Source organism: Rhinopithecus roxellana, chromosome 3, assembly GCF_007565055.1.
Source record: "Rhinopithecus roxellana isolate Shanxi Qingling chromosome 3, ASM756505v1, whole genome shotgun sequence".
In the NCBI taxonomy this organism is placed as follows: Eukaryota; Metazoa; Chordata; class Mammalia; order Primates; family Cercopithecidae; genus Rhinopithecus; species Rhinopithecus roxellana.
In genome coordinates this window covers 3210462-3237232 of record NC_044551.1, presented here as the reverse complement: position 1 = coordinate 3237232, position 26771 = coordinate 3210462, and the positions used below count along the sequence as shown (strand labels likewise).

The following is a 26771-nucleotide window of genomic DNA, read 5'->3' as shown; positions in this document are numbered from 1 at the left end:
ACGGACAGCACTAAATGGGCTAATTGACAGGGTGTGTGTGTGTATGTGTGGTTGTTCTGCAAAGTAAAACAAAGTTACTAGAAGAAAGGTAAATATAAAGGCAAAAGCAACAAATGCCACACTAGGGCACAACACCTTCATGTATTATTTGTGGTCTCCGTGCATAAAGAGCTAACAAAAGCCCTTTCCTTCTGCATGAGCCAGGGGTCATTCTCCAGTGTAAAAGATAACAGGCAAGAATCAGGTAACAAGTTCTCTTTTCTCCTGTTCCAGTGCATTAGCAACCTTTAAAGCCTTCTTCCACCACTTCTCACCACCTACCTTTCCAGCCACAAACGCACTTATGCTGAGTTATATACCCCCGTATATCACCAGCACTCGGTTACTACATTACATTGTAATTACTTGCTTATATGTCCATCTCTCCTTTTGGACTCTGAGCTTGAGGATGGGCAATATATTTCTCACCCTGGTCATTCTATTGCCTAGCACATTATCTGGCATATTCATAGGCATTCAATAATTGTTGAACAAATGAATGAATTATTTATGAGGATATGTGATCAGATGTTTTCATCTAGTATATAATCACTGTCTCTTGTTCCCTCTTTTGTGATTTGTTTACATGAACCTTTACCTGTAGTCACTATTTGCACATATTTGTATATCAAACATAATAATTTTTGGTCTGTCGTTTCCAAAGAGTTGCTCATGACTCAAGATTAAATTTTACCCTTCAATTAGTGCAGAAAACTGTGGTTCCAAGCAATCTCTGTTTCTTTCCTTTGCCATTTCTAGTGATCTCCTGAGAATGAAATCACTGAACCCTTTAAAGGGTTGGAGATGTAGATCTCATTGGTGACATATGTGGCCCAAGAATGATGAATTAGGTGAACTTTTTGGTGCAAATTTGTTTCTCCAGCCTCCATACATGCATAAATACAGACCTCTGTAGGACTGATCTTTATAGATTTGTTTTTGTTTTTGCTTTTTGCCATTTATTATTTCAGCATTTTTTCTTCCTTTTTTCTCCAGTTACTGGGGGTTCCTATGTTATTATCTCAGTTTAACAGTGGCCATGATCTTTTCATTACCCTATTTTATCAAGTGTTAGATGAGGCTTGTATCTATTTTTTAACATTAAGACACCTTGCTAAGCTTTCAGTTAGTAACACACTAAGCCAATTTGTGAGTGTTTTCTCTTTAATTGAAGAAAATACTTCTGCTATCATATTGCCACCACAACTTCCTTTTCCTTCTTTTAATTATCTCAAGTTACAACATTACATTTTCTGTGGATCTGCTATAGTTTGGCTATGGTTTGTCCCCACCAGAATTCATTTTGAAATTGGATCCCCAATCTGGTGGTGTTAGGAGGTGGGACCTCTTGGGAGATGTTTGTGTCATGAGGGTGGATCTTTCATGAATGGCTTGGTGACATTCTTCAGGTAGTGAGTTCTCACTCTGGTGGGACTAGATTCATTCTCATAGGAATAAATTAGTTCCCACGAGGGTGGGAGTTAGGACGCCCCTTGGGTTTTGTCTCTTCACACATGTTTGCATCCCTTTGACTTTCTCTGTCATGTTATGACACAGTGTGAAAGCCCTTGCCAGAAGCCGAGACCGTGCTCTTGAACTTCCCAGCCTGCAGAACTGTGAGCTAAATAAACATTTTTTCTTTTTTCTTTTTTTTTTTTTTTTTTTGAGACGGAGTCTCGCTCTGTCGCCCAGGCTGGAGTGCAGTGGCCGGATCTCAGCTCACGGCAAGCTCCGCCTCCCGGGTTTACGCCATTCTCCTGCCTCAGCCTCCCGAGTAGCTGGGACTACAGGCTCCAGCCACCTTGCCCGGCTAGCTTTTTTTGTATTTTTTAGTAGAGACGGGTTTCACCGTGTTAGCCAGGATGGTCTCGAACTCCTGACCTCGTGATCCACCCGTCTCGGCCTCCCAAAGTGCTGGGATTACAGGCTTGAGCCACCGCGCCCGGCCCACATTTTTTCTTTATAAATTACCCAGACTGAGGTATTCTGTTATAGCAACACAAAACAGACTAAGACAAGTCTTTCACTTTTCTTGATGACATTTTGGCTATGGAAAATATAGTCTCCATTGGCAACATAAAAAGTAGGAGGAATTCCATAATCAGAAAATTCTATATTTGAGCTTATCTTCTAAAAAAATCAAACCTAAACATTTCTCTTCATCTGTACTCTCTGGGTAATGCCTCATTTCTTGATTCCATTTCATAATGACCTATTCTTGAGAGTTTTCCTATTGATTCTTTGTAGATATTGTAGATAAATCTATGAGGAAGAAAGGAAGGCCTAAGGAGAAGCAGTTAATCAAATGTCATGTCTGAGTGAGCCATGTAAGTAATAAGCCCCAGAAAATTTCTGTTTCAAACATAGTTATCAATAATGGAAGGCTTAGTATGATGTACAGGTGCCTAAGGCAGGGTCTGACACATAGTAGCTTCTCAGTAAATGGTGAAAGGACTGTTGAATAAATAAAGTTCATAATATTGCTATATTTGAAAGGGAATCTTGTCATCTGACTGTGATGTTGCACCTCCCCTGATGCTTGAGAGGACCTTTTCTGAACAGTATTTGTGTGCCCCCATGAAACAGATTTCATGCTGATGTGGAGTCTCCCACAGTTTTGAGTGAAAACCCAGAACCTGATCTGGTTTGGAGTCAGAAATAGCATCATCTTCCTCCCCTAAGAAGGGTCATCTTGGACTTCCCATCATCCTTAAAATGTCACTAGCTTTGTCCACTGTCTTGCTTGTTCACTAAGAGTGTAATAAATGCTTGAGGTTTGTGATTGATTTTTAGAAAGGAAGAAAACCATTTCTTTTGGCAGCTGAGAGGGGCCATGTTGAAATGATAGAAAAACTTACCTTCCTAAACCTGCATACTTCAGAAAAGGACAAGGTGAGTTGGACTTTTATTTCTTTGCTGAGAACAAGAGAAAGGGGAGTAACAATTGATGTAGAGGGGTAACAATTGGCCTGTAGGTTTGGTGAGGGACTTTTAGTCAGCAGGAGAGTTGTAAATTGTTACTGTACTCAGAGAGAATCATGAACTATCCAGGCAAAATCCTTCCATTGTTGCTGTGGGTTGTCCAGATTGGCAGTTTTTGCTTCATAAATATTTGTGAAGTCAATAGACCACATGGCTTTTTCCATGATCAACTACACCCCTTTTCCCTCCTCCCATGAGGTCTCCTGGAGCCTCAGCCTTACATGAAAGGGGAGGGGAAAACCCTGGAGTAGACATCGTATCTGTATGTACACCTTTGATGACTTTCTTAGGAGAAATTCCTAGATGTGGAATTGTGGGTCAAAGGCTTCTGCACATTTTAAAATCTTTGGGTATATAATATTACTAAAATGACCTCCCAGAAATCTTTCACCATTTTACCCTCACATAGGTCAAATGGAATTTCTTCTGTTGCTCCATGTTTTGCTAGCAATTGGTAGCAAAGTTAGAAGAAGGAGCATGGATGATTTTCTACTGGTTCAGAAAGCTATACCTTTTTATTTAAAACTTTAAAATGTATAAAATTCACTTAAAACTGCAGATACAGTGGTCCACACTCTGGACCGTGCTTTAACCAAAATGAAAACTTCCAGAAACTCCATTGCAGCCCTTACTATTGAAGGAACATGCTCTCCCAGCACAGGGGATTCTACCCTGAGTGTGTCTCTGTTGCAGGAGGGAAACACTGCCTTGCACCTCGCTGCGAAGCACGGTCACAGTCCTGCAGTGCAGGTGCTGTTAACCCAGTGGCAAGACATAAATGAGATGAATGAGGTATGTGGAAGTGCGGATTACAGGCACAGGACTTAAATGGGGAAGGGTTGGAGGAGTGGCTTTCAAGAAAAGAGTGGGAAGAAAACAAAGGTGTTAGTGCCATAGGGTGTAAAATGTGATTCTGAAAGATTCTTACTTTATTCTTCAAAGTATTCCACAGCACTTCATTTGTTAATCCATTCATTTATTCACCCGTTCATTCAAATAATATTTGTTTAATATGTACTGTATGCCAGATGAAGTATGTACTCTTATTCTAGAAGCCTACAGGGCAAGAGGGGCATGCAAAACAAATAATGTATTGGGCTACATGCAATAATAGAGGTCTACAGAGAATGCCATGAGAATACAGAGGAAGATGTTTTTCAGAAATTACGGTTTTCACAGAAGAGGTGGTATATTATCTGGGTCTTGGCATTGTAATGAATGTTGGCAGGAAGGATTTTGAGGATGGCACAAGTATAAAGTATTTCAGAGGGAAAAGTCCAAGGAAAAGAGCCGAGGCAAGAGTATGGTGTGTTCTGGGCTGACAAGCTCAGGGTGGCAGAAATTGTGGCTAGGAGGGCTGGGGAAACTGGAAGCCTAGTAGGCCAAGGCAGACAGACGACGAAAGGCCATGCTTTACAGGAGGGAGGGTTTGGCTTTGATGTAGTTGCCAGCAGAGACCTTGAAGGGTTTTAAGTAGTGAAAAGGGATAGGATTCATCTTAGATGTGGGCAGGTAACTGTCACAGCTGTTTGAAAGGTAGACTGGGTGCCAGGAGAGCCCAGAAGTGGGGAGGACCAGTCAGGTGACTGCCAAAATGGAGAAACAAGACCTGTGGAAGGTCTCTCACTGAGACACTCATGAGTAACAAACAGGATGAAGTGGTAGGAGGAGGCAGAGTCCACAGGACTTGTGACAGGACTTAGAGAGAGGGAGGACTTTCTGCCCCCAGCTGTCTGACTTGAGCTGTTGCTAGGGAGTACAGGTGTGGAGCAGGTGAGTGGGGTAGGTAATGAGGGCTTGCATGGGTTTGTTTGAGGCACTTGGGAGGTGGGTACATTCAAGTGGAGTGTTAGTGAGCTGTAAACTGGTTCTGGGGCCAGACATGGTGGCTCACGCCTGTAATCCCTCCAATTTGGGCAGCCGAGGTGGGTGGATCACCTGAGGTCAGGAGTTTGAGATCAGCCTGGCCAACATGTGAAACACTGTCTCTACTAAAAATACAAAATTAGCTGGGTGTGGTGACAGGTGCCTGTGATCCCTGCTACTTGGGAGGCTGAGGCAGGAGAGTCGCTTGAACCGGGAGGCAGAGGTTGCAGTGAGCCGAGATTGTGCCACCGCACTTGAGCCTGGGCGACAGAGTGAGACTCCATCTCAAACAAAACAAAACACAACACAACAAAAAAAGTAAAAAGAAACTGGTTCTGGATTTGGTGGAGGGGATGTGACTGTGGCTATGCAGGGCAAGTTTGTGAGTCATTTGCCCTGGATGGTCACTTCTTAACCTATGGTCCAGTGACTTTTTGTCTGGCTCTTTGGAAACTCAGGTCAGTGGGGTCCTCTTGGATTTCACAGTTTAATGTTCTGATCATTTCTAAAGTTGATGCCTCGCCTGAGAGCTACCGAAAGAACTAGTATCATAAGCATTTACCTTAAGATACCATTGATTGTAAGGCACACCATTATTTTATGTAACACTCAGAAAAAATAATGCTGCCATTTAACTGTGACAAAAAACTTTATTGTCACTTAAAATATTTATTTTATGCTGCCTATTTAAAGATGTTTTTAGACTTTTAGTTTTTTACGTGCATATATAAAGGAAAAAAATAAGCAAGATAACTCAGTTAATTGTTTGTAAACTTCATGCTGAATTAGATTCTTCTAAATCACTTATTCAGTCTTTATGATTTCTTTCTTTTTTCTTTTTCTTTCTTTATTTTTTTTCTTTTTCTTTTTCTTTTTTTTTTTTTTCTTTTTTGAGGCGGAGTCTCGCTCTGTCGCCCGGACTGTAGTGCAGTGGCCAGATCTCAGCTCACTGCAAGCTCCGCCTTCCGGGTTTACGCCATTCTCCTGCCTCAGCCTCCTGAGTAGCTGGGACTACAGGCGCCCGCCACCTCGCCCAGCTAGTTTTTGTATTTTTAGTAGAGATGGGGTTTCACCGTGTTAGCCAGGATGGTCTCGATCTCCTGACCTCGTGATCCACCCGTCTCGGCCTCCCAAAGTGCTGGGATTACAGGCTTGAGCCACCGCGCCCGGCCCTTTATTTTTTTTTCTTATAGCGTCAGGGTCTTGCTTTGTCACCCAGGCTGGAGTACAGTGGCACGGGAGATGCAGCATTTCTTAGAGAATGCCCCACTGTTGTTTCTAAGATTTTCTTCTAAGCCACTGATACCCATTCCAGTGTAATGCATGTGCTCAAACAACAATTATATCCACCTGGTTGACTGAACGAGCCCTCATGATTTAATCACCACATAAAAGCCACCTCTTAATCTTATTGCATTGGGGATTTAAGTTTCAACATGAATTTTGGAGGGACACAAGCATTCAAACCAGAGCAGAGATCAAGTCCTGTAGTCACAGGATTTATAGTCTTATTTATAGTCTTAGTTATGCTTTCCCTGTTCTATTAAAACATATTTAAACCACTGGAATGTGTGCATGCGTGTGGATTTCATCTTCCTTTTAGCAATTTTGGAGTCAGGGCACGTTGGGGAAAACTCATAAAGCCCAACAAACTTTAATTTCAGATTATGATAGGTTTAATTTGTACAAAATTAAGGGCACAGTGATAATAATATCTTTTTTTTGCATATGATTCATAATGTTTGTCCATTCGTGGACAGCCTCTGTTTCCTGATACAAGCTGTTGCCAGATCAGTTAGAGGGACCCATGTGAATGTGCTCTAGAGCCATGGTCTCCAGACATTCTTGGCAGCAAACTCATATCAGTAAAGAAAGTTTGAGCATGTGCCTATCACATATACATTTATAATTCAATTAATTCATTATAAAGTATATGTTAGAAATATAAATGTTTAAAATTCAAGATAAAAAATAAATAGCAGTTTTGTATTTTCTCTAAACTCACAGAATTATTATTATTTATTATTATTAGAAATAGGGTCTCATTATGTTGCTCAGGCTGGTCTCAAACTCCTGGCTTCAAGTGATCTTCCCATCTCAGCCTCCCATGCAACTGAGATTACAGGTGTGAGCTACCATGCCCAGCTCAAAGGATGATCTTATATACATCTGATGGATTTTATTGTGTTCCTCTGCATATATGTACAATATATTTTTCATAACTGCCCCAAATTCACTTAACTATTCTTTAGCTCTTGGTTATTTAGTTTCAGTTTTTATTATAGGTTGTGCTGTCACAGACCTCTTTGTATATAAACCTGAGTCTGATTTCCTCACAATTGCCTTGGGGTATATCCTTAGAGGCAGATTGTAGGGTCCAAGATATGAAACCTTATCAGGCTCTGGATATGAATTCTTTCCTTTACACTTTTTTTTAACAAATATTTTCCCCACTGGGATTTGTTTTTTTACATCCGTTTTCCTGGAAAAATGAGAAGGAAGATTATGGGGAGAAATGCCTTTTTTGTTTGTGTGTTTGTTTGTTTTTTTGAGATGAAGCTTTACTCTTGTTGCCCAGGTTGGAGTACAGGGGTATGATCTCGGCTCACTGCAACCTAAGCCTCCCAGGTTCAAGTTACTCTCCTGCCTCAGCATCCAGAGTAGCTGGGATTACAGGGGCCCACCACCACGCCCGGCTAATTTTTGTATATTTAGTAGAGATGGGGTTTCACCATGTTGAGTAGGCTGGTCTTGAACTTCTGACCTGAGGTGATCCGCCCACCTCAGTCTCCCAAAGTGCTGGGATTACAGGCATGCGCCACCATGCCCGGCAGAGAAATGCCTTTATAAGTAGATAGCTGCCCCAGGCACCCAGGTAAAGCAGCCTGGAATATGATTTTCCCACCTTGTTGGAATGGGAACACTGGTTTCTATACTCTTGTGTTCCTGTTAACATGATTGTTCATACCTAATTCGCTATGAGTAAAGCCTTCTGAATTTATCCTAAAGTAGTTGTTAAGCAGATTCATGTCCAAGGAGGGAAATGGTTAGGGAATGGGGAAGGAATTCTGCATTTCTTCCCAACATTTTTAGGAAACAGTCTGCATGAGGAAAGGGAAATAGCCAAGTAGCTATTGTGTGGGACCAACTCCTTCTTTTTCCTCTATGTTTTGGCCTGAATTAAACTCTTACTTTGTCCTCCTAGTATTTATCTTCAGTTTCAGGAAACTGAAGCACTGAGATTTTTTAAAGTAATGTTATTTTTTAAATGTCGTGTAACATTTAATCAGTTGTAAAGATTAAAGTTATACTTGGTGCAAATGTACTTCTAATTTTGTATGTTTCATACTGTACTATAGTTCCTTATTTCTGAGATTATCTTTCTTTGTTTTGTTTTTGTTTTTGTTTTTGTTTTCGTTTTGAGACAAGGTCTCGCTCTGTTACATAGGCTGGACTGCAGTGATGCAATCCTGTCTCACTGCAGCCATAACCTCCTGGGCTCAGGTGATCCTCTCACCTCAGCCTCCTAAATAGTTGGGACTATAGGCATCCACCACTATGCCCGGCTAATTTTGTAAACTTTTTGTAGAGGTGGGGCTTTGCCATGTTGCCCAGGCTGGTCTCTAACTCCTGGGCTCAAGTATTCTGCCTGCCTCAGCCTCCCAAAGTGCTGGGATTACAGGTTGAGTCACTGAAACCAGCCACTTTGACACTTTTCAGCTGAGGTTTAGTTTTCTTATCTGTAACATGTGGATAATATTAACCCTGCCCTTATAGCATTGTGTGATTTAACTGTGCCAAAGCATATAGTCTTGGCAGTACAAGTTGACACATAGTTGTTCAATAAATGCTATCCATTATTAAGAGTAATGCACAAAAGGCATAGAGAAAGCATGTTGTTTGTCAAGCAATTTCATTCCATGACAAGGGGCGATTAAATTTAACTTATTTTTCCTTTTGTTAGAATGGAGAAACACCATTCTTTCTGAGTGTTGAAGGAGGTCATGAAGAGTGCAGCAAAGTGCTGCTGACAGCAGGAAGTGACATCAACATTCCAAATAAAGTATGTGTTCCAGACCATGTTCACTCATGCAGTGGGAGGGAGACTTAAAATGTTCTTTGGAAACTCTGGTCCTACATTGATCCACTCACTGGTACTTTAGAATTAATATTTATAATATGCTTTGTTTTTGGTAAGAATTAGTGATTTACCTCCAATATTTCCCAGTTACTGTGTCCTCAAAAGCAATGCTATTCTTTCTATTCTTCTGGGGAAGGAATAATTGAAAGTGGGGCAAAATGAGCAAGTACTTATTACTTCTTAGAAACAGACACTCTATTCTACTTTGTTTTCTCATAGCAACTAGTGCACACCTGGCTTATACAGAGAAGACGCTGAAAAAAACTTTATTGTGTGAAAGCTCAAGTGGTCAGCCTGGTGCATGAAGAAGGAAGGATGGTGCCTTCCTCTAAATGCAGAATACTTTTGTATGTAGTCATTGTGCTAAGAACCTTTGAAACTTTTGAGACTGTGTTATTATTTTCATTTTTTTAGATCACAAAAATAGAATTTGGAAAAGTTAAGGAAATCATTCAGGATCATACAACTAGTCAATAGCAGTGCAAGGATTCAAACTCCCGTCTGATGCCAATGCCTCAGCTTTTAACCCCTGCAATGGCCTTGTCCTCAGATGGTTTAGTTTCTTTTCCTGTTTTTCTAATTAATTATAATGAAAACTCATGACAAAACATTTGAATAGTACCAAAGGGTATATGATAAAAAAGTGTCTTACTCCAACCCCACATCACAATTTTACTCCCCAGAACTAACATCCTTAATAGTTTATTTAGTCTTCCAGGAATTTTCCATGAATCCACATGGAAAATGTGATTAAATCCATACACATATATATACCAACACCATATAAACAGTAGCACAGTATATAATATATGCTGCTCTGCATCTTGTTTTCTTTTGATTGCCAATATATTTTAGAGATCTTTGTATCCGCGCAATGTATAAACAATTTCTTTTCAACAAGTACAAAGTTAAACATGTAAGAATAAAGTCCCAATCAAGAATAAAGTCCCAAACTGGCATGTTTGATACCCTGTATTCTGCTGGTGGAAGTGTATATTTGTATAATCTTTCGAAAAGCAATTTGTCACTTTCCTTTTACCCACACATGGTGGATTATGTTAAGGAAATAATTTAAAAGGTGGAAAGCTAGCTGCATGCATTCAGATAGATGATAAAGTTAGCTCCAATAGCCAAGAATTAGACATAACATATACATGGAATTAATGGTAGGAGAAGGCTGAAAGAAGGTTTGGTGCATCTACTTCTTGGAAAATTATGTAGCTGTTAAAAATTATAGTGATAAATACTAAAAATATATTGCAATATTGAACATGTTAATCATAGAACACTAATTGAAAAAATATAGTTGAGTAAATATTAATATAATATTGGATTTATATATATATGGACAAGGATTGTGACAGGAAAATCAAAGTAGCGTGAGTTGATTCCCACTGAAGTTGCAAGGTTATTGATGCAATAAATAAACAGAAAGTTAAGAATTCATGGGAGCCATGAAATATTCAGAATGTGGAGAGCTGTGCTGCTGTTCAGTCATTGCACAGGTGCCTCCTTGTCCCCAGTCTGTATCCCCTTTCAAGTTCCTGGGAAAGCTTCCCAGGTTAGCGAGACTCTCAGCCTTACTCCATTATTTTGTACCCTGCCTCACCCTTGTCCTTAATTATTTTGCCCTTAAGTATTTTGCTTTGTAGTGATTTTTCATATGCACACATTCTCTCCATCCGACTAAGACTGCAGGCTCCATATTGCCCCTGTCCTTACAGCCAGTGGCCTCAGTTGCTCTAGGCAGCCTGGAAATGATCGCGAATCCGTTTTTTAGCTTTTACTTGTAGAGTTTTTCCTGAGTTCATCAGCTCCCTTCTGAATCAGCAACCTCAGCCCCCACTAGCTATCCACACCTATCTGTCCAACCCGGTGAAAACCTTGGGGGGAAAAGCAGTGTGAAGCAAGAAGCCAACAGCAAGAGCACACATGAGCCCGGGATGGGTTGAACGTTCTTTTGCTTTCACATTTGTAGGTGATTGCTGTGTTTGATCTTGGAAATGCTTCACCTGCTGATACTGATGAGTCTTGGTTTCCAGGAGTTTGCTTTCGTGCTCCCTCCCACCTCGCCATCAGCAAGGGGAGCGGGTAAAGGGTCGAGTCGTTTCTAAGGAGGATGTTGGAGTGAGATTATGAATGTAGTTGACAGCTGGCTTCCTCCGTTTATGTTGGGTGGAGGAACTGCCCAGAGTTAGGGCAACAGGATCTTTTTAGGGCCCTATTAACTGCCCTGGGTCCAAAAAAGGCTTTTGTAGGTCCTAAGAACTCATATTTGTGGAGGTCCTACCTCACATTTTATCATACATATTTAAGTGCTCCCACATTCCTCTTTACTTTTTATTTTTATTTTTTTTTTGCTGTTAATTGCTCTAAAAGGCTTTTTTGTTTTTGCTTTTTGCAATTATTTGGCTATGACAGACTCACCTAATTTATGATTGACTCTGATTTCTTAGAACTCTATGTGCATAATTGGGAATTTGAGGGAGGTGAAAAAATGCAACCTGCAAATTGTTTATAAATATAATGAATATTTTATGAATATTACATTTAATAATCAATGAAGTATGACTGTCAATTAAATATTTATTCACTTCAATTTTGTGGTTTTCTTTTGGTATTGTGGAACCAATAATTTTTTTCTTTTTTACATTTTAACGGTTTCTTTGGCTCATAAAAAGTCTGTAGGCCCTATACCCAGAGCCCATGATGCCTAGAGGTAAATGCTGCGGACTCCCACAGCTCTTCCTACTACAGGGTTCCTGCTTTGAGTTTCTCGGAAATTTGTTTCTGCTTTAGGTGGCTTCTGATCTTCCCAGTGAAGGCACTGCTGACCATTCTGATCTCAGTTTAACTGTCACCTTATCCAAGAAGGCTTTGTTGATCAGCCATGAGAAAGTAGCCAACCAGTCATGCTCTTTTATGTCTTGTTATAGAACTTACAACTAGCTGATGTTATTCTTCTAACAACATCTATAATCTAATAAGCAGATTCAAGTCCACTGATTTGCTGATCTACCAGTCTACCAATCAATGGATCAATCGATTGTCCACCGCCACTGAAATGTAATGTCGGAGATCTTGTCAGTTTTGTTTACCAACATATCCCTCCACTATCTAAAATAGTGCCTGGCACAGAATAAGTGCTCAATGTTTTTTTTTTGTGTGTGTGTGGAATGGATAAAATAATAGTTACGGTTACCATACACATTTACTGGCTCATGTATCCTCCCAGTAGTACTGTGATTTCAGAGAAAGAGGTAGGATGATGTGGTAGGCAGAATCAGGCTCCCCACGCCAGAGATGTTCACATCCCAATTCCCGGAACCTATGAATATGGTATATTATATGGCAAAGAAGAATTTAAATTGCAGATGGAATTAAGGTTGCTAATTAGCTGATCTTAAAATGAGATTCTCCTGGATTACCAGGTGGGCCCAATGTAATCATGAAGAGTCCTTTAAAGTGGAAGAGGGAGGCAGACGAGGATGTCAGTGATGCAGTGTGAGAAGGACTCAGCTAACTGTTGCTGGTTTTGACAATGGAGCAAGGGGGTGTGAGCCAAAGAATATAGGAGGCTTCTAAAACCTGGAAGAGACAAGGAAGTGAATTCTCCTGAGAGCCTCCAGAAGGGAACATAGATCTGTGAACATTTTTTTTTTTTTTTTTTTTTTTTTGGTTAGCCCAGTGGGATCCATTTCAGACTTCTGACCTCCAGAACTATAAAATAATACATTTTTATTAAGCCACTAATTTTGTGGCAATGTCTTGTAACAGCAATAGAAAACTATTATGGGACCAGCTTTGCAGATGAAGACAAAGAGGCCCGTACTTGATAGGCCACTTATCCAAGATCATATAGGCACTTAATATCATGCAAGCTAGATTTCAGTTGGTCAGAGATACACAGGTCATTGCTGTTGGCATCTGTTCCATTATCTATTGCTTCCTGACAATCCAACCCAAAGCTCGGTGGCTTAAAACAACAATCTATTATTATTTTCACGGCTCTGTGAGTTGACTGGGCTCAGCTGAGAGGATTCTTACTTTGAGTTTATCATGTGATTCCAGTTGGAAGTCGGCCAGGATTTTGAAGGCTTACCTGAGCTCAATATCCAAGAGAGTGCACTCACATGCCTAGCAGTTAATGCTGGCTGTCAGCTGGGAGCTCACCTGGGCCTCACCATGGGCCTCAACCTACAGCCTGGGAACTGGCCTCTAAGAGGAAGGATTACAAGAGCAGGCATTACAAAAGGCAGAGAGCAGCAGCTGCCAGGCTAGTTAGGGGCCATGCCTGGAACTGGCACGCTGGAACTTCTGCCATATTCTATTAGACAAAGCAGTTACAGGGTGGACCCAGATTCAAGGAGGTGGAGAAATAAACCCTGCCTCTTGATGAGGGGAGTGGCAAGGTCATATTGCAGAGGAGCCTGTGGGACAGGAGATACTGATGCAGCAATTTTGGGAAAGCAATTTCCAACAGCATCCTTATTTGAAAGACCTGCAAATACTTTGTAGCAAACTTACAATTAATCAGTCAACAAGGAATTACCTAATAACCTCCGAAAGGCCCCACCTCCTATCATCATCACATTGACATTAGAGTTTCAACATATGACTTTTGGGAGGGACACAAACATTCAGTCTATTGCACACATGTTCCCTAGGGCTCTGACACTTTTGTGGGAGACACTTAGAATAAAACAGACAATTAGGTAAAAACCACAGTTGCTTTTGTACTAACCTAATACTAGCTCCCCCTCAACCCAGTAATTAAAAACACAATGGATTTTCTTTTTATTTATTTAGAGACTGGGTCTCACTCTGTTGCCCAGGCTGGAGTGCAGTGGCATGATCTCGGCTCGCTGCAATCTTTGCCTCCCATGCTCAAACCATCCTCCCACCTCAGTCTCAGCCTCCTGAGTACCTGGGACCACAGGGACACACCACCAAGCCCAGCTAATTTTTGTAGAGACAAGGGTTCACCATGATGCCAGGGCCGATCTCAAACTCCTGGGCTCAAGTGATCTACCTGTCTTGGCCTTTCAAAGTGCTAGAACTACAGGCATGAGCCACTGTGTCCAACCAGATTTTCTTTTTTAAACTCAGCTATGCATCTCTGAATGTCAGGGATATGTTATGAGGAATGCCTGATTTCATTGTGTAAACATAAATAGAGTGTACCTACATAAACCTAGATGGTACAGCCTACAACACACTATATGGTATATCTATTGCTCGTAGGCTACAAACCTGTACAGCATAGTAACACAGTAATGTAGTTAAGTACTTGTGCCATAGGAATTTTTCAGCTCCATTGTAATCTTATGGGACCACTGCTGGTCTGTCATTGACCAAATCACTGTTATGTGATGCACGACTGTAGTTGTACTATTTCATTGTATTAACTGATTACCATGTGATAAACACCAGAAAGCATGCTGAATTATAATGGGAGTTCCTCCCTGCCCTCTCCATTGTCTCTTGCAGCTCAATATCAGTAGTTTGCAGATAGCAACCAGGAATGGCCATGCGTCGCTTGTCAACTTTCTTCTCAGTGAGAACGTTGATCTGCACCAGAAAGTGGAAGTGAGTTTACTCCAATGACACGGGCTTTGGTCCTGGCACCATGAGGTTGGCTGTGCTAAGGAGATGCCCCTTGCAGATACGTGTAGGAGATGAGATGTTTCACAAGGGAGGAATTATTCCTGGGAAGGCTGGCTGACTTCTTTTGGAGGCTGAGTCTTAATCTTGAGAAATAAAATCCAAGGGATGAATTTTAGAAAGTCATTGAAGTTCCTGAACAAAATGAAATCTTTGTGTTTTAAATATTTGTATTTGCTGCAAAAAAGCTTTCTCATATGTCTAGAGATGCCATTACTCTTGTATTAATTTTATCAGTCTGGGAAAATAATGAAGCAGCTGTACATATCAAGAAGAGTGATAATTTTTCTCCCTTCACTGAATGTTCTTGTTTTTCTTTTGAAAGTCAATTCTTTATACTGATTTAGGTTTTCTGACGTTTGAATTAGCTTTGGCAGAATTAACAAAGGCCCTCTGTGCTGGAATTAAACAAGAAACATGCCTCTATTTTTCCACTCTATTTTCATTTCTCTGTTGAGAATATGATTTCCTCTGATCTTGCTGAGCCATTACTATTTATTGTATTAACTCAAGAGGAGGGATGTGATTTAAACCATGTCAGATAGCTTTTGGAGCATGGTGTTGGGGGAATTGGCTCTGAACTTACCTGGTTCAGTACAAGGACACTTCCTGTTTCTCAGGAGGAGCTGGGCCCAGCAAGGTGGGTGGCCCCAGCAAGAAGGACAATGCCCACTTCTTTGCAATGTGGGATGCTTTCTCGTTTTTCACGCTTAGTGCATCAAGGAGGTTATTCCTGGGCAGAAGAAACCTACACAGAAATTCTTCCCTTCACGCTGCCCCCACGGCCCTGCTCACACCGTCTGTCTGCTTTGACCCTTACTGGCCTCTGACAGTATCTGACTTACTCAGCTGTGGTCTTCTACCTGTCCCCTCATCACCCCTCCCTCCATCTGCTGGTGACACTCTTGCCAACTCATTTTGGTCTCTCTTCCATCCATCTACCCCCATCTCCTGAGACACAGCCTGGTGCAGATGGTAGAGTCAGAAAGGTCTGGGTTCAAGTCCTGTCTCTATCACTTCCTTGCTGCATGGCCTTGTGGAAGTTACTGATCCTCTTTGTGTCTCATGTATGAAGTGGGGAATATGAGATCAAATGTCTAGGGTTATTGATGTGGTCTCTGAAAAACTATCAGCCTGGTGTTTAAAACAGAGTATAAACTGTTAGGGCAGCCTGGGCAACATGGCAAGACCCCATCTCTACAAAAATTTAAAAATTAGCCAGGCATAGTGGTGCATGCCTGTAGCCCCAGCTACTCGGGAGGCTGAGGTGGGAGGTTTGCTTGAACCCAGGAGTTTCAGGTTACAGCGAATGACAATGGCTCCATTGCCCTCTAGCCTGGGCAACAGAGTGAGACGCCATCTCTGAAAAAAAAAATAAAATAAACAGTTGGGGAATTGAGCGTGTAATAAGCACCATGATGAGAATGTGCTGAGTGTGTCTGATGCATATCATTAATATCAGCTGTTCCACTTGAGCGACGCTGCACTCGCACTAATCACTCACCCTTGTAGGCGCTTATTCTCTCTCGCCACTCGCTCCACACTCAGCTCAGCTCCTGATCTGCACAGTGTCACTGGATCTTCAGCCCTTGCTGTCACACCCCTGTCCACCTTCCCCTGGTGTCCTCCCTCCCTCGTCATGCTGGATGCCCCTCACTTCCCTCTCTCTCATGCCTTAATCGCTTCTGCCCTCACTTCCCTTCATTGCTTCTTCCCTCCCTTTTCCCCACTCTCAGCTGACTCTACTCCTGGAGGCATGTCTCCTCTCATGTCTCCACAGGCCAGTGGCAGCTGGGTGGGACTGCAGCAGCACGGGAGCCTGGAGGCAAAGTGTTGGGGGTAGACATAGGCACTGCAACCTAGCAGGGCCGGGTAAGAAGCCAGTGATGGGGATGGGTGAAAGGGGGTGGGGGCTCCATGAAGGGCTGTGGCTGGGAAGACAGGTGGTTTAGCCACAAAGGAGAACAGGAGAGCAGGCTGCAGAGGGCTTGTGAACATCCTGTGGCTGGACTCTATGCGGGGAGAGCTGAGCACGAGAATGGTGCCCCTGAGTAAGGGGGACTCCAGTCCTATAGGACACACTAAGGAGTCAGGGCTCCAGAACAAATCAATTCAGGAAATGCCAACTGTGCAACGATTTTGCCCTTGTGGCTACTCTCATTGCCCTTTAGTTCTTTGAAGGCTCTGAGAAGTCCTGCGGTTTGGCCTATTTAACACTTACTTCTCCTTCATATTTGAGCTTAAATGTCAGTTCTTCAGAAAAGTCTTTTCTGGTCTCCCGAAAGGTCAGCCTTCCCCCTATCCCCACACTGGCTCTTCTACTTCTAAAGCACTTAATTTTATACCGTATTTATGTGACTTAAAAAAAAATTAATATTTGCTTACCCCACTAGATTGAAAGATTCCTGAGAATGAGCTTCGTTCATGCTAAATCCCTGGTAACCTGAAAAGAGCTTGGCCCATAGTAGGTGCTTAGTGTGTTGCTCCAGAAAGAACAAAGGGGGTGAGCTGATTGCTGGGGAGCGAGTTTGCTTTAAAGCCTCGGGATGACCACAAATGCTGAATACTTACTAAGGGTCACCACTGGGATGGGTAGTTTCAGTACTTGGGAGATCATCAGGAAATAGCTGCTGAAATGAGTTGCTTTTTGATTTGAATGATGAAACCAGAACCTTTTGGATTTGAAATGTTTGTTTCTCTCTGCAGCCTAAGGAGTCTCCTCTTCATTTAGCTGTTATCAACAACCACATCACGGTTGTAAACAGCTTATTAAGTGCACAGCATGATATTGACATATTAAATCAGGTAAGCCAAGCAAATCAGAGCCTGGAGGGTCTCTTTTCTTATATTTCAACACAGTGGGTGTTTATGGGGAGTTTTGATCAAGTTCGAGGTACCGAAAAATTCCTGGGAGGAACATGTGCATCTTTTTTATCCTTTTCCTTCTGTAACTCTCATTCCATCCCCATGACCACACACATACTTTTGTCTTTCTCAGCCACACAACTGGAGTTCAGCCAGTGCATGATTAAATCTTTCATGTTTAACAGGCCCAGCACTTTTGATAGAAAAACAGTAGCTCAGAGCTAAATGGCCAGAGGCTCTTTAAATCAAAAGCCACTCCCCCAGAGTGAAATATTGTAATTGGCAGGGAGCCTTTCCCCCACAAGAAGGAAGCTTTGTTTCTATATTAAAGACAGTAAATGTGTCTTCTCTTTGCCTAAAGGCAAAAGAGACCTCTTGGAATAAAAGAAAAATCACCCGAAGTTCAGTCAACTGAAGCAGAATCAAAAGACTCAATAAAGCAATCCATCACTGGCTGGAAATGGGAATGCCGCAGCGGAATGATGGAGACAATGGGGGTGGGCACTGATGAGCCTGCTTTCTGGGGCTCTTCTGGGGCTGGCCTGCCCTCTTCCAGGATATGTAGGGGAGTGGCAAGAGGAGCCTTTCCAGGGTCCTGAGGCCAGACGAGACCTTCCGGCCGCCTCTTCCCAGAGAAGCCTCTGAGGTGCCCCTCCGGCTTAGGGAGGAGCCACGGTGCAGTGGGCATGCCTGCCTGTCTTAATGCACTGTGAAACCAGGGCATTGACTCAGATCTCTGCAGTCTCCTCCAATTCCCACCTATGAGCTAAATTTTGCTCTGAGCTGAATGAAGATTTACTTGTCCTTCTGTCCCTTCTCTCCTCCAGGGAACCTAGCTTCCTCCCCTGCCTTTACCTATCCCAAAAGGTTTTTGGGGGAAAAAAACGATCTCCTCTTGTTATTAAATATGCTTATGTATTCAACTATGTTAATATCTGAAATCTTTCCCAATGGGCAAAATCTTTGCTAAATACACAGACAGAGCTTTGTACTCGCGACATTGGTTTTGACAGAACTGGCCAGATGTACTCTAGGGAAGGAGTGCGTGTTAGGCTTGCTATCCTTTTACAGAACCAGACTTCATCACTTTAATTTTTTATTAGACCAATAATATGCATAAAAAATAGGAAATTTTATATTTTAAATATAAAATATGTATGTAAAATTTTTAAAAAAGCTAAAAAGACTTAATGTGTTTGAAGTACCCAGCAAAGAAAGATGACTCTTATTAATGTTTTAGTGCATTTCCTGCCTTCCAGACTTGTAGCATGTTGTTAAAATGGGTGTTGCTGGATTTGATACATTCCATTTTCACCTTTGTTCCATGTTGGTAGAGATCTTTGGTAGGCGTGTCAGTATAAGTGTAAAGTTTTCAATGACAAACACCTAGACACACTGACATTTGAAGGTGAGTCTTTAAGAAATGCTTTTTGGGGCTGGGCGCGGTGGCTCACGCCTGTAATCCCAGCACTTCGGGAGGCTGAGGCAGGTGGATCACGAGGTCAGGAGTTTGAGACAAGCCCGGCCAACATAGTGAAACCCTGTCTCTACTAAAAATACAAAAAATTAGCTGGGTGCCTGTAATCCCAGCTATTTGGGAGACTGAGGCAGAAGAATCGCTTGAACCCAGGAGGTGGAGGTTGCAGTGAGCTGAGATCGCACCACTGCACTCCAGCCTGGGCGACAGAGTGAGACTCCATCTCAAGAAAAAAAAAAAATAAAAGGCTTTTTGGAGGCCAGGTGTTTTGGGTCACACCTGTAATCCCAACACTTTGGATGGCCAAGATAGGAGGATCACCTGAGGTCAGGTTTGAAACCAACCTGGGCAACATAGTGAGACCTCATCTCTACAAAAAAAAAAAAAAAAAAAAAAAAAAAAATTAGTAGAGCCTGTAGTCTCAGCTACTCAGGAAACTGAGAAGGGAGGATTGCTTGAGCCCAGGAGTTCCAGGTTACAGTGAGCTACTATCATGCTACTGTACTCCAGTCTAAATGACAGAGTAAGCAACTGTCTCTCAGAAAAAAATAAAAATATAAATAAACAAATGTTTTTTGGTCATCTCCCCAGCATACTGGCCCTGTGCTGTGGTGGGAGGAGGAGGCCACATGCTATTGCCCAGCTCTGTGACCCTGGGGAAGTTGCTTCCCTTTTCTGGTTAAGGAGTTGGGCTAGATCACGTCTAAGGCTCCTCTCTACCCTAATATTTTAGAAATCTCTTCACAACTGCATTCCTTTTGGTGAGAGGTGAAGATGGGCGATTTTCTTGTGATTTCAGATATTTCTTTTGAAACTCTTATCATCTTGATAGGAAAATGATTACTCCAGAAGAAAATTAGAAGTCTTGAACTCCTTTATACATTATAATGTAGAAAATTTAGAGAACAGAGAAATGCATTAAGAAGGCAATAAAAATAAACTTTAATCCCTTCAACTAGACCTTAGCATTAGCATTTTTCTGTACTGTGTTTTCTTCTCTTCCTCTATATGTAGTTTTAATTAAATCAAGCTCAACTAGATAGTATCATTTCCTGAAGTTTCAAACATTGTATCAAAAGCATTTTTTATTTTCAAAAAATCTTTGAAATCATTTTTTTTTTTTTGAGACAGAGTCTCGCTCTGTCGCCCAGGCTGGAGTGCAGTGGCGTGATCTCCACTCACTGCAAGCTCGGCCTCCTGGGTTCACGTCATTCTCCTGCCTCAGCCTCCCGAGTAGCTGGGGCTACAGGCGCCCGCCACCGCGCCCAGCTAATTTTTTTTTTTTTTTTTTTTTTTTTGTAGAGATGGGATTTCACCCTGTTAGCCAGGATGGTCTCGATCGCCTGACCTCGTGATCCGCCCGTCTCGGCCTCTGAAATCATTTTTATTGTAGTAAAATACACATAACAAAATCCACCATTTTAACCATCTTAAGTGTACAGCTCAGCAGCATTAATTACATTCATTTAGTATAATATCACCACCATCCATCTCCAGAACATTTTTCATCTTCTCCAACTGAAATTTTATATCTTTTTTTTTTTTTTTTTTTTTTTTTGAGACGGAGTCTCGCTCTGTCGCCCAAGCTGGAGTGCAGTGGCCAGATCTCAGCTCACTGCAAGCTCCGCCTCCCGGGTTCACGCCATTCTCCTGCCTCAGCCTCCCGAGTAGCTGGGACTACAGGCGCCCGCCACCTCGCCCGGCTAGTTTTTTGTACTTTTTAGTAGAGACGGGGTTTCACCGTGTTAGCCAGGATGGTCTCGATCTCCTGACCTTGTGATCCGCCCGCCTCGGCCTCCCAAAGTGCTGGGATTACAGGCTTGAGCCACCACGCCCGGCCTAATTTTATATCTATTAAGCAGTGACTTCCCATTCCCTCCTCATCCAGCTCCTGGGAACCACCATTCTACTTTCTGTCTCTATACATTTGACTACTTTAGGTACCTAATATTGAAATCATTTTTTAAAAAATAATTTTTAATGGTTGCCTATTATTCGAACATATAGATGTATCATAATTTATCTAGTGAGTCTCCTTGTTAAACATGTAATTTCCTTTCAGTTTTTCACTATTGCAAATAATAGTGCAATGAATGCCCCAGTATCCATTAAAAAATGTACGACCTGTGTTTTCCCTTGAGCCTAAACAGGATGGCTATACTTTCCGTTTGTCTTTTCACCGTCCAAGTTTGTTCCCCTCCTTAATTTCATGGCAGAAACAACAAACTCCTCTGCATGTAGCTGCTGATTGTGGAAATGTGGAACTGGTGGAAACCCTGCTGAAGGCAGGCTGTGACTTGAAGGCTGTTGACAAGGTAAGTGCATGGACTTAATCCATTCAGCTGAGATGGTTGCTAAGACCTTCCCGTTGGCTGTCAGCCTTGAGCAGAAGCATTGGAATATCTTTTGTGAAATGGGCACAAACTGGAGAAACCGTGTATCTTCATAGTCAGTAAAATATCCCAATTTTGGTTGAGCTATGTCAGTAAGAATTTTTACTTTGAATGACAAATACGTGTTTTTAAATTCAAATTCTTTATTAAATTTTTGAAAAGATTATAGATTCATATGGTCCAAAAATAAAAGAATATAACTAGTAAGGGTTTAACAGTAAAAATTTCCCACCCACCCCTGTTCCTACTTGTCTGGTTACCATGCCACCCTGCCTATATGTATCCATTATTATAAATTATTTCTGTTCCTTCCAGAGTTTTTATGCACATGCAAGCAAACATAAACACATTGTACTCTTATTCCCTTCCTCCATCCTTTTTAGACACTGATGGCTTACCTATAACTAGTATACTGTTCTGCATTTAGCTTTTTTAGCATTATTAAGTGGAGATATTTGCATATTAGTACATGGAGAGTTCCTTCATTTTTTTTTTTTTTGAGCTGCATTGTATAGCATGGCACAGACATATCACAACTTGTTCAACTAGTCCTCAATTGATTGATATTTAAGCTGTTCCTAAGGTTTTGCTCTTATAAACAGAGTTGCAATGAATGACTTTACATATGTCTAAATTTTTTTTTAATTAAAAAATTTGTGGTGAAATACACATACATAAACACTGTCTTAACCATTTTTAAGTATATAGTTCAGTATGGTTAAGTATGTTCACATTATTATGCAATTGGTCTCCAAAACTTTTCATCTTTCAAAAGTGAAACTTTATACTTGTTCAATAACTCGCTATTTCTTCCTTCTCCCAGCCCCTGGGAACCACCATTCTGCCTTCTGTTTCTATGAATTTGACCACTCTAAGCATCTCATATAAGTGGAATCACATAGTATTTGCCTTTTTGTGACTGGCTTAGTTGACTTAGTGTAACATCCTCAAGGTTTCTCTATGTTGTAGCATGTGTCAGAATTTCATTTCTTTTTAAGGCTAAATAACATTTCATTGTATGTCTCTACCACATTTTGTTTATTCATTCATCCATTGATGGACATTTGGGTTGCGTCCACCTTTTGGCTATTGTGTAAACTTGTTTTTAAAGAAGGACAATTTTGTTTCTTTCAAGTGGTGGAATAGTGCAGGCTAAGCCTCCAGAGGGTTGTCAGAGAGCTGTGTTAGGTCTCAGCTTTACTGAAAGTTATACAGGAGGCCCCTGGATCCAGCCCTGTCAGGTACTCATGCATGCTATATTACTTCAATCCTCACAGCTCAGTGAGGTGGACAAAATTACTCCAGTTTTCAAGAGTAGATTGGAGAGATTCTGATGACATTGGGTCACACACATAGTAAGAGGCAGAGCTGGCTTCAAACCCAAGTAGTGGCTGCTTTGTCATCTGGTGCTTTGCTACAACTGTCAGCAAAGATGATTGCTTCCGAAACTTGCAGTTTTCCCTTCCTCATTTTTACCCACACAGTTCAATAGCCAGCACCTCCCTAATTCACAGTGCAAGCCTGAATCCACCCTACTCTAGTTCAGAATCATCCATTTTACAGGTGTAGGATCTAAAGTAGTTATATGTTATATTACTTTTCTCTGTGTGTCAGTTTCTAAAATTAGATTTTTTTTTCCTGATCATAAAAGTAACACAGGCCGGCTGGTGCAGTGGCTCACTCCTGTAATCCCAGCAGTTTGGGAGGCCAAGGAGGGCACATCACGAGGCCAGGAGTTTGAGACTGGTCTGACCAACATGGTGAAACCGCATCTCTACTAAAAATACAAAAATCAGCCAGGCATAGTGGTGGACGCCTGTAATCACAGCTACACGGGGGGCTGAGACAGAAGAATCACTTGAAACCGGAAGGCAGAGGTTGCAGTGAGCCAAGATAGTGCCAATGCCCTCCAGTCTAGGCAAAAGAGCAAAACTCCGCCTCAAAATAAAAAAGTAACACAGGCCCACTGTGGACAATTTAGAACACATAGAAAAGCTTAAGGAAGGAAAACACAAACCCATAATGTTATCACTTGTGTGGAGTTCCACCATTTTCACCAGTTGTACCTGGTTAACTTGGTTTAACATTTAGCAGTAATATTTTCTAATGCTGTTGTTTTGTAATTTATTTTAGTTTTTCATGAATACTTAATACACCCAAAGCCATTCTGTGGGTACAAAATCTATACCCTTGGGCAGGGATTTACGTTGGGGTCCCTGGTGCTTAGTGGACTAGATATTCCAGTAAACAGTCAATGCTGCCATTTGACTTTGTTTTCAAAACAAGAACTCACAGTTTTCTGGGCCTCATAATTTGATTTTCCCAGATTTCCCTTTTTCTCCTTTCTTTTCAAGGTCTGGCACATAGTTGGCACCCAATACATAGTTAATTAATGAATAAAAAATATCTTTTCTATTGGCTCCCACAATTTATTTTGATTTTCATTTTTGCCAAAGAAAAGTGTTTCTAGGACCATGTTAGGGTCTGGTTAGGAAATAAGGAACCAAAGTCTGGTATAAATTTGACTTTCCCAGCAGCTTGTTCTCTGCTTGTCCTCTTGGCCTGAGGTGTCAAAAAGCTCTCAGAGAACCTTCTATCCATGCTACCTCCCAACCCCTAAGGGCAGAAGTGTTTGGATTTTCACTCCAGCATATATTCCCTAGGAAAATTTTCCTATGAACTTGGAAACTCTGGCTCTCAGAATGCTGCCTTCTCAAAGCAGGCTAATTATGGTGATTCAAATGGCTTTACAAGCCAGAATGTAGACAGCATACAATTAGAGGCTTGCTAAATGCCTGCAAAATGCAGTTCTCCCTAATTTCATTACTGTCTCTTTTGATTAGAGGCTGATTACTTTCAGCCCTAATTTTCCTGCTCGCCTGGGTCTTAGCGCCTAGACTAAGAACCAAATCATTTATATTGGTGGGAATTGTACATGTTGCAAATATCGAACCATATAAGATAACACTTGGGATATATTTCTGGATCCATAAGGGTTCCTGAGATTGGAACTTCTTCTTGGGTCTTTTCTGACTATTAATTTTCATTGTTTTCTGAGCAAATTCTTCATGGGGCGTTTGAAAAGCAAATGAGAACGAGCATCCTTTGCTCAGGGTAAAATGTTTAGGTGTAGAAGTGGTGCACTCTATGAAATCCAGAGGATTCTGCTTGCAAATCTCTATGCCCTGGCTTTGAGCTCTGTCCATCTTGAGAAAAGTGTACCTTTTTGTAATTTGTCTGAGATTACAATGAACTCCAGGCATTTCATTCCCAAACTTATGTCCAGAGCAGCCCTTGCTGATCATTCCATTTTTAAGATTCAAACCTCTCGCGCTTGGTTGGAGGCAGTATGGTGTAATAGAAAAAATTCTAGATAGGGGTCCAGTGACCTATGAATTACCACTATTGCCTTTATTGATATTATTCTTAATAAGATCCAGCCCTTTTCTGTCTTATTACTGAATGCTCCTCAAAACGCGACTTCTACTTCCTGGTCTAAAGTGGCTGTTCAGGCTCCTGTCATCATGTCAGCATTCCACTCAGGAGGGAGAAGAAAAGAAGGAAAATGCCGTTCATCCCTCTTCTGTTTAAAGATACTTCCTAGAAGTTACATGTCCCACTTCTATTTAAAGACCATTGGCCAGAACTTAGGTCACATACCTAACTGCAAACAAGGTTAGGAAATGTTCAGGGTAGCACATGTTCTAAAGGCTTTATATGCATTATCACATTTACCCCTGACCACTCCACTACGGGGTAGTTATAAAGACCCAAAGAAGCAAAGGACTGGCCTAAATTTACGCAGCATGGGCTGGTAGAATCAAGATTTGAACCCAGGCCCCCTTGTTCCAAAACTAGAGCTCCTAATCACTAGGACATACCACCTGAATTTTTTTTCTTTTTTAATTTTAGCAAGGAAAGACTGCCCTGGCTCTGGCCTCCAGGAGCAACCATAGCCTTGTAGTGGACATGCTCATTAAAGCAGAGAGATACTACGCCTGGAGAGAGGTAAGGAAGGCCGATCCCAGCACAGCAGGGGCTCTCCTGGCAACACCCATCTTCTTTGGGGGGCAGTGTGGGGTCTGTGCCATTCTTTGCTCTAATGAGGAGAGTCCTGGTCAGTACAATTATAACTCTCCCTTCTGTCTTGTGCTGCCTCATTCATGGAATGAACAGCTGCCTCTTCCTCTGCTGATGTCAGACGTCAGAACTGAGTGCGTAGAGTTCACTAGGGCCAAGGGGCATTGTCCAGGCTGGCTCTAATGGACCTAGCGTGTGAGCCCCTGATGGGTGACGCCCTGGTTGTGCCCTCTGTCCACAGTCTGGCCATGAGCTATTCCCAGAAGCACGAATGAGTGGTTTAAAAAACTCCTTTCTGTGGCTCGGCAGTTTTCAACACATCCCTGCGCATGCTTTCGGGCACTCAAGTATTCTGTGAGAGTCACGAAAACCTTATTCATCTAAGAACGCAAAAAAAAACTAGTCTGTAAGTCATTCTTTTTGCTGTTCTTTTATTTTTATTTCCTCTGATATCTGCTACCCATGCAGCTTCTCAATAGACTGCCCTCCCCTGCAAGATTCAACTCTGTGCCCTCAGGCAAGAATGGCACTGCCAGGCACCATTCTTGACTTACAGTGATGTGCTGTTTCCATTCTAGGCTGCATGGCTACCCCTGGCCCAATGTGTTAGCTCCAGAATTCCGGCCCGAATCACTTGAGGCCCACCCTGAGTGTCTACGAACCTGGATTGCTGTCCACCTGGCCAGTCCTGGGAAATTTCCCTTAAATCCTTAAAGCAAACAGCATTTACTCATCTCCTTCTCTCTCACAATCCTGTTTAATTAGCTTGGTAGTCTTGATATATATGGATTCTTTTAAAGGTCACACCATCCTCCTTGCAACTTTTCTTGCCTGTAAAACAAAACCAAAAAAAGTGCTTTGCTTGTAAAATTTTTTTTTTAAATTTTAACAATTGGAACTCTCTGTTTCTTCTCTCCCATTCATCATATTCTACGTTCTTCCGTCTCCTCCCTTTACCTCTTCCTCTTTTCCTATCCTCAGGCTCAATTTCTTAAATTACCATTGTATTTTATTGAAGACAACTTTACCAAGTTCCATCTTTTCTCTTTCCCTTTAACTTGCTTTCACATTTTCTTTGGAAATAGAAATATTCATTGGTTCTATTTTTAATTCCTGATAGCTTTTTAAAAATTATTTTGGGTAGATGAGAATAAATTACTTTCCCACCAAATGAATACGCCCTCTTTCCTAATGAATCTTTAAGACATAAAAGTTAGGTATACTTTGAAAACCATATCTAATACATGAGTATAGCTAAAGGAGA

General features: G+C 41.6%; 1 protein-coding gene across 1 annotated transcript in view; it reads left to right on the top strand.

Moving 5' to 3' along the window:
• ANKDD1B (ankyrin repeat and death domain containing 1B) overlaps nt 1–26771 on the top strand; it is a 55239-nt gene that overhangs the window by 21388 nt on the left and 7080 nt on the right. Inside the window, exons 6-12 of the mRNA XM_030926779.1 lie at nt 2833–2931; nt 3715–3813; nt 8852–8950; nt 14519–14617; nt 17399–17497; nt 21251–21349; nt 25340–25435. Of these exons, the coding sequence (XP_030782639.1) occupies nt 2833–2931; nt 3715–3813; nt 8852–8950; nt 14519–14617; nt 17399–17497; nt 21251–21349; nt 25340–25435 (690 nt within the window). The remainder of the gene's footprint in view (nt 1–2832; nt 2932–3714; nt 3814–8851; nt 8951–14518; nt 14618–17398; nt 17498–21250; nt 21350–25339; nt 25436–26771) is intronic.